Source organism: Dryobates pubescens, unplaced genomic scaffold (genome assembly GCF_014839835.1).
Source record: "Dryobates pubescens isolate bDryPub1 unplaced genomic scaffold, bDryPub1.pri scaffold_167_arrow_ctg1, whole genome shotgun sequence".
In the NCBI taxonomy this organism is placed as follows: domain Eukaryota; kingdom Metazoa; phylum Chordata; class Aves; order Piciformes; family Picidae; genus Dryobates; species Dryobates pubescens.
Genome location: NW_026530758.1, coordinates 1 through 8,218, shown reverse-complemented (window position 1 = coordinate 8,218; position 8,218 = coordinate 1). Strand labels below are relative to the sequence as shown.

The 8,218-nt window shown below is 64.5% G+C and overlaps 1 protein-coding gene across 1 annotated transcript; it reads right to left on the bottom strand.

Moving 5' to 3' along the window:
• Nucleotides 1–369: 369 nt before the first annotated feature.
• LOC128899709 (upstream stimulatory factor 2-like) lies at nt 370–8,005 on the bottom strand. The gene is made up of 5 exons (XM_054179390.1): nt 7,864–8,005; nt 5,995–6,114; nt 5,324–5,418; nt 2,721–2,849; nt 370–474 (listed from the first exon to the last, which is right to left on the bottom strand). The coding sequence occupies exons 1-5, from the start codon at nt 8,003–8,005 to the stop codon at nt 385–387; spliced, it is 576 nt and encodes a 191-aa protein (XP_054035365.1). The 3' UTR covers nt 370–384.
• Between the last annotated feature and the right edge of the window lie 213 nt (nt 8,006–8,218).

Below are 8,218 nucleotides of genomic sequence, written 5' to 3'. Positions count from 1 at the left end.
AGCTGTCCCCTTGGTGGGGGGGAAGTTCCTTGAGCTTGGATGCCCCCAGGTTGGGGGGGGGGGGTGTGTGTGTCTCCAAACTGGGGGTGGGGTCCCCCAAAGTGGGGGCTTGGGGGAGGCGTGGGAAGCCCTAGGGAGGGTGAGGTGGGGGGTCCCTGCCCCCAAATTGGGGGGGGGACACCCCCAAGACTGTCCCCATTTGGGGGGAGGGGAGAGAGGGTTCCTTGAGCTCTGCTGTCCCCAAAGGCTGGGGGGAAGGGGAAGGGGAGGGGGGGAGAGGTTTGGGGGGGGGGTCTTGACCCCAATTTGAGGGGGGGGGTCCCCAAATTAAGGGCGTGGGGGGGTGGGGCAGGGGCGTGGGGAAGGGGTGGGGGCCGGGGGGGGTCACTGGGGGGTCCCCTCGGGGGTCCCCTCCAGGCCCCTCTGCTGCAGCTGGGCTCTGAGCAGGGAGTTCTCCGACTTCAGTTCCTCCACCTGCAAGGGAAGGGGGGGAGAGGGGGCGGGGTTAGGGACCAGGCCCCGCCCCCAGAGGGGCGGCGCTGGAAGCCGATTGGGTGGAGGGGAAGGGGGAGGGGAGGGGCTTGCAGGGATCCCACCCCCAGCTGAAGGGACCTGGGGGAGACTGGGAAGGGACTGGGAGGGGCTCTGGGTCTTACTGGGAGGCACTGGGAGGGGGGTTAGGGATACTGGGAGGTACTGGGAGGGGGTTAGGGATACTGGGAGGCACTGGGAGGGGGGTTAGGGATACTGGGAGGCACTGGGAGGGGGGTTAGGGATACTGGGAGCTACTGGGAGGGGGGTTAGGGATACTGGGAGGCACTGGGAGGGGGGTTAGGGATACTGGGAGCTACTGGGAGGGGGGTTAGGGATACTGGGAGGCACTGGGAGGGGTTTGGGTCATACTGGGAGGCACTGGGAGGGGTTTGGGCTGCACTGGGAGGCACTGGGAGGGGGGTTAGGGATACTGGGAGGCACTGGGAGGGGGGTTAGGGATACTGGGAGGTACTGGGAGGGCGGTTAGGGATACTGGGAGGCACTGGGAGGGGGATTAGGGATACTGGGAGCTACTGGGAGGGGGGTTAGGGATACTGGGAGGTACTGGGAGGGGGGTTAGGGATACTGGGAGGCACTGGGAGGGGGGTTAGGGATACTGGGAGGCACTGGGAGGGGGGTTAGGGATACTGGGAGCTACTGGGAGGGGGGTTAGGGATACTGGGAGGTACTGGGAGGGCGGTTAGGGATACTGGGAGGCACTGGGAGGGGGTTAGGGATACTGGGAGGCACTGGGAGGCACTGGGAGGGGGGTTAGGGTTACTGGGAGGCACTGGGAGCTACTGGGAGTGCTCTGCAGCGCCCCCTGGTGCCCGCTCTGCCCCTGCAGCACTCAGCAGCGCCCCCTGGTGCCCACTGTTGCCCTGCAGCGCTCGGCAGTGCCCCCATGTGCCCGCTGGGGCTCAGCAGCACCCCCTGGTGCCCGCCGTTGCCCTGCAGCACTCAGCAGCACCCCGTGGTGCCCGCTGGTGCCCCGCAGCGCCCCCTGGTGCCCGCTGGGGCTCAGCAGCACCCCCTGGTGCCCGCTGGTGCCCCGCAGCGCCCCCTGGTGCCCGCTGGGGCTCAGCAGCACCCCCTTGTGCCTGCTCTGCCCTGGCAGTGCTCAGCAGCATCCCCTGGTGCCCGCTGGGGCTCGGCAGCACTCAGCAGCACCCCGTGGTGCCCGCTGGGCCCCCCTAGGGCCCGGCAGCACCCCGTGGTGCCCGCTGGGGGTCAGCAGCACCCCCTGGCGCCCACTCTGCCCCCGCAGCGCTCAGCAGCACCCATTGGTGCCCGCTGGGGCTCGGCAGCACTCAGCAGCACCCCATGGTGCCCGCTGGGCCCCCCTAGCACCCGGCAGCACCCCGTGGTGCCCGCTGGGGCTCGGCAGCGCCCCCTGGCGCCCACTCTGCCCCCGCAGCGCTCAGCAGCACCCATTGGTGCCCGCTGGTGCCCCAGCAGCGCCCCCTGGTGACCGCTGGGTCCCCCTAGTGCTCGGCAGCACCACCTGGTGCCCGCTGGGGCTCGGCAGCGCCCCCTGGTGCCCGCTGGGGCTCGGCAGCACTCAGCAGCACCCTGTGGTGCCCGCTGGGCCCCCCTAGGGCCTGGCAGCACCCCGTGGTGCCCACTGGGGCTCAGCAGCGCCCCCTGGTGCCCACTGGTGCCCCGCAGCGCTCGGCAGCGCCCCCTGGTGCCCGCTGGGGCTCACCAGCGCCCCCTGGTGCCCGCTGGGGCTCGGCAGCACTCAGCAGCACCCTGTGGTGCCCGCTGGTGCCCGGCAGCACTCAGCAGCACTCCGTGGTGCCCGCTGGGCCCCCCTAGGGCCCGGCAGCACCCCGTGGCGCCCGCTGGGGCTCAGCAGCACTCAGCAGCGCCCCCTGGTGCCCGCTGGGGCTCGGCAGCACTCAGCAGCACCCTGTGGTGCCCGCTGGTGCCCGGCAGCACTCAGCAGCACTCCGTGGTGCCCGCTGGGCCCCCCTAGGGCCCGGCAGCACCCCGTGGCGCCCGCTGGGGCTCAGCAGCACTCAGCAGCGCCCCCTGGTGCCCGCTGGGGCTCGGCAGCACTCAGCAGCACCCTGTGGTGCCCGCTGGGCCCCCTTAGCGCCCAGCAGCACCCCGTGGTGCCCGCTGGTGCCCCGCAGCGCCCCCCGGCGCCCGCCGGCGCCCCGGCAGCGCCCCCCGGCGCCCACCTGCTGGCGCAGCAGCTCGTTGGCCAGCTGCAGGCGCTCGGCCTCCTTGCAGGCCTCCTGCAGGCGCTGGTTGCTCTGCCGCAGCTCCCGCACGTAGTCGCAGGCCTTGGACAGGATCCCTCCCTTGCTCTGCGGGGGGACAAAGAGGAGACCCCTCCCCAAATTGAGCCTCCAGGGACACACCCCCACCCCCCCAGGGACCCCCCCATCCCCCCACCCCCCCGAATTAATTAGGGACCTCCTCCCCTCCTCCCCCCCCCCCCTCCCCCTCCCTTGTCATTAATCAGTCCAAAGGGTTCCTCCTCCCATTCGTCAGCCCTCCCCCACCCAGGCCCCCAGACCCTTCCCCTCAGGACCCCCCCAGCCCCATTTTACCCCCCCCCAGCACCCTTCAAGACACCCCCAGCCCCATTTTACCCCCCCCCCCAGCACCCTTCAAGACGCCCCCAGACCCATTTTACCCCCCCAAGACCCCCCCCAGACCCATTTTACCCCCCCAAGACCCCCCCAGACCCATTTTACCCCCCCAAGACCCCCCCAGACCCATTTTACCCCTCCTCAGGACCCCCCCAGCCCCATTTTACCCCCCCCCAGCACCCTTCAAGACGCCCCCAGACCCATTTTACCCCCCCAAGACCCCCCCAGACCCATTTTACCTCCTCAGGACTCCCCCAGCCCCATTTTCCCCCCCCAGGATCCCCCCAGCCCCATTTTACCCTCCCAAGACCCCCCCGACCCATTTTACCCCTCCTCAGGACTCCCCCAGACCCATTTTACCCCTCCTCAGGACCCCCCCAGACCCATTTTACCCCCCCAAGACCCCCCCAGCCCCATTTTACCCCTCCTCAGGACCCCCCCAGCCCCATTTTCCCCCCCCCAGGATTCCCCCAGACCCATTTTACCCCTCCTCAGGACCCCCCCAGACCCATTTTACCCCTCCTCAGGACCCCCCCAGACCCATTTTACCCCCCCAGGACCCCCCAGACCCATTTTACCCCTCCTCAGGACTCCCCCAGCCCCATTTTACCCCCGCAAGACCACCCCAGCCCCATTTTACCCCTCCTCAGGACTCCCCCAGACCCATTTTACCCCTCCTCAGGACCCCCCAGCCCCATTTTACCCCCCCCCCAGGACCCCCCCAGCCCCATTTTACCCCTCCTCAGGACCCCCCCAGCCCCATTTTACCCCCCCAGGATCCCCCCAGACCCATTTTCCCCCTCCTCAGGACTCCCCCAGACCCATTTTACCCCTCCTCAGGACCCCCTCAGCCCCATTTTACCCCTCCTCAGGACCCCCCAGCCCCATTTTACCCCCCACCAGGACCCCCCCAGCCCCATTTTACCCCTCCTCAGGATTCCCCCAGCCCCATTTTACCCCCCCCCAAGACCCCCCCAGACCCATTTTACCCTTCCTCAGGACCCCCCCAGCCCCATTTTACCCCCCCAAGACCCCCCCAGCCCCATTTTACCCCCCCCCAAGACCCCCCCCAGCCCCATTTTACCCCCCCCCCAAGACCCTCCCAGCCCCATTTTACCCCTCCTCAGGACCCCCCCCAGCCCCATTTTACCCCTCCTCAGGACCCCCCCAGCCCCATTTTACCCCCCCCCCAAGACCCCCCCAGACCCATTTTACCCTTCCTCAGGACCCCCCCAGCCCCATTTTACCCCCCCAAGACCCCCAAGACCCATTTTACCCCCCCCCAAGACCCCCCCAGCCCCATTTTACCCCTCCTCAGGACCCCCCAGACCCATTTTACCCCTCCTCAGGACTCCCCCAGCCCCATTTTACCCCTCCTCAGGACCCCTCCAGACCCATTTTACCCCCCCAAGACCCCCCAGCCCCATTTTACCCCCCCAGGACCCCCCCAGAGCCATTTTACCCCCCCAGGACCCCCCAGCCCCATTTTACCCCTCCTCAGGACCCCCCCCGACCCCTCCAGGACCCCCCCAGCCCCATTTTCCCCCTCCTCAGGACTCCCCAAGACCCCTCCCCCAGCCCCATTTTACCCTCCCCAGGACCCCCCAAGACCCCCAGGACCCCCCCAGACCCATTTTACTCCCCCAGGATCCCCCCAGCCCCATTTTGCCCCTCCTCAGGACTCCCCAAGACCCCCCCCCCAGCCCCATTTTACCCTCCCCAGGACCCCTCAAGACCCTCCCAGACCCACTTTACCCCCCCCCAAGACCCCCCCCAGCCTCATTTTAACCCCCCAGGGACCCCCCAAACCCCCTCCCCAAGCCCCCCACGACCCCCCCAGGACCTCCAGGTGACCCCCCAGACCCCCTTAGGATGCCCCCAGCCCCAATTCCGCCTCCCTTCCTCTCTCCCCAGGCCACTTTAGGACACTTTCTAGCACCCCCAGCCCCATTTTAACCCCCCAGGACCCCCCAAACCCCCTCCCCAAGCCCCCCCACGACCCCCCCAGGACCTCCAGGTGACCCCCAGCCCCATTTAGGATGCCCCCAGCCCCCCAGGAGCCTTTGCATCTCCCCCAGCCCCATTCGAACCCCCCCGGGGCCCCCCCAAACCCCCTCCCCAAGCCCCCCAGGACCCCCCCCAGGGCCCCCAAGCCCCCTCCCCCCTGCCCCCCAGCCCCCCCTCACCGCCCCAGTCTTGCTGTTGTCAGCCCCACAGTCTGGGATGATCTTGGAGAGCTGCACAATCCAATTGTTGATCTTGTCCCGGCGGCGGCGCTCCACTGCGGACAAACTGGGAGTACTGGGAGGCACTGGGAGGGGCTGGGAGGGGCTGGGAGGGGCTGGGAGGGGCTGGGAGGGACCAGGACCCTACTGGGACCAGACAGGAGCCATACTGGGGCCAGACTGGGACCATACTGGAGCCATACTGGGGCCAGACTGGGACCATACTGGAGCCATACTGGGACCAGACAGGGAGCAGACTGGGAGCAGACTGGGAGCAGACTGGGAGCAGACAGGGACCATACTGGAGCCATACTGGGACCAGACTGGGAGCAGACTGGAGGCATACTGGGACGATACTGGAGCCATACTGGGACCATACTGGGACCATACTGGAGGCATACTGGGACCATACTGGAGCCATACTGGGACCATACTGGGACCATACTGGAGCCATACTGGGACCATACTGGGACCATACTGGGACCATACTGGAGGCATACTGGGGCCATACTGGAGCCATACCGGGACCATACGGGGACCATACTGGAGCCATACTGGAGCCATACTGGGACCATACTGGGACCATACTGGAGCCATACTGGGGCCAGACTGGAGGCATACTGAGACCATACTGGGACCATACTGGAGGCATACTGGGACCATACTGGAGCCATACTGGAGGCATACTGGGACCATACTGGAGCCATACTGGAGGCATACTGGGACCATACTGGAGCCATACTGGGGCCAGACTGGGAGCAGACAGGGACCATAGTGGGACCATACTGGGACCATACTGGAGGCATACTGGGACCATACTGGAGCCATACTGGGACCATACTGGAGCCATACTGGAGGCATACTGGGACCATACTGGGACCATACTGGAGGCATACTGGGACCATACTGGAGCCATACTGGGACCATACTGGAGCCATACTGGAGCCATACTGGGACCATACTGGAGCCATACTGGAGCCATACTGGGACCATACTGGAGCCATACTGGGACCATACGGGGGCCATACTGGAGGCATACTGGGACCATACTGGAGCCATACTGGGACCATACTGGGACCATACTGGAGCCATACTGGAGCCATACTGGGACCATACTGGAGGCATACTGGGACCATACTGGAGCCATACTGGGACCATACTGGGACCATACTGGAGCCATACTGGGACCATACTGGAACCATACTAGGACCATACTGGGACCATACTGGAGGCATACTGGGACCATACTGGAGCCATACTGGGACCAGACTGGAGCCATACTGGAGCCATACTGGGACCATACTGTGACCATACTGGAGGCATACTGGGACCATACTGGAAGCAGACTGGAGGCATACTGGGACCATACTGGAGCCATACTGGGACCATACTGGAGGCATACTGGGACCATACTGGAGCCATACTGGAGCCATACTGGGACCATACTGGGACCATACAGGGACCATACTGGAGGCATACTGGGACCATACTGGAGGCATACTGGGACCATACAGGGACCATACTGGAGCCATACTGGGACCAGACTGGGAGCAGATAGGGACCATACTGGGACCATACTGGAGCCAGACTGGGCCCACATTGGAGCCATACAGAGGCCGTACTGGGACCATACTGGAGCCATACTGAGACTATACTGGAGCCATACTGGGACTACACTGGAGCCATACTGGGACTATACTGCTGCTATACTGGGACCATACTGGAGCCATACTGGGACTATACTGGTGCTATACTGGGACCATACTGGAGCCATACTGGGACCACACTGGAGCCATACTGGGACTATACTGGGAGCAGACTGGGACCACACTGGAGCCATACTGGGACTATACTGGAGCCATACTGGGACTATACTGGGAGCAGACTGGGACCACACTGGAGCCATACTGGGACCACACTGGAGCCATACTGGGACTATACTGGAGCCATACTGGGACTATACTGGGACCAGACTGGGACCATACTGGAGCCATACTGGGGCCAGACTGGGGCCAGACAGGGACCAGACAGGGACCATACTAGAGCCATACTGGGACTATACTGGAGCCATACTGGGACCATACTGGAGCCATACTGGGACCACACTGGCGCCATACTGGAACCACATTGGGACCATACTGGTGCCATACTGGGACTATACTGGATCCATACTGGGACTATACTGGAGCCATACTGGGACCACACTGCAGCTATACAGAGACCGTACTGGGACCATACTGGAGCCATACTGGGACCATACTGGGACCATACTGGAGCCATACTGGGACCACACTGGAACCATACTGGGACCACACTGGAGCCATACTGGGACCACACTGGAGCCATACTGGGACTATACTGGTGCCATACTGGGACCACACTGGAGGCATACTGGGACTATACTGGTGCCATACTGGGACACACTGGAGCCATACTGGGACTATACTGGTGCTATACTGGGAGTATGCTAGAGCCATACTGGGACCACACTGGAGCCATACTGGGACCATACTGGGAGCAGGCAGGGACCACATTGGGACGATACTGGTACCAGACTGGGACCAGACTGGGACCATAGTGGAGCCATACTGGGACCACACTGAAGCCATACAGAGGGCCGTACTGGGACCATACTGGAGCCATACTGGGACCATACTGGTGCCATACTGGGACCATACTGGAGCCATACTGGGACCATACTGGTGCCATACTGGGACTATACTGGAGCCATACTGGGACCACACTGCAGCCATACAGAGGCCGTACTGGGACCACACTGGGACCATACTGGAGCCATACAGAGACCGTACTGGGACCATACTGGAGCCATACTGGAACCATACTGGGACCATACTG

Bases quoted from the DNA above. Each gene is read 5' to 3' on its own strand.
- LOC128899709 (XM_054179390.1), bottom strand. From the start codon at position 8,005: ATGGCTCCAGTATGGTCCCAGTACGGCCCTCTGTATGGCTTCAGTGTG. The intron at 2,850-5,323 runs GTGAGGGGGGGC...GTCCCCCCGCAG, and splicing joins ACAACAGCAAGACTGGGGCG to AGCAAGGGAGGGATCCTGTC. The intron at 475-2,720 runs GTGGGCGCCGGG...CTTCCCTTGCAG, and splicing joins ACGAGCTGCTGCGCCAGCAG to GTGGAGGAACTGAAGTCGGA.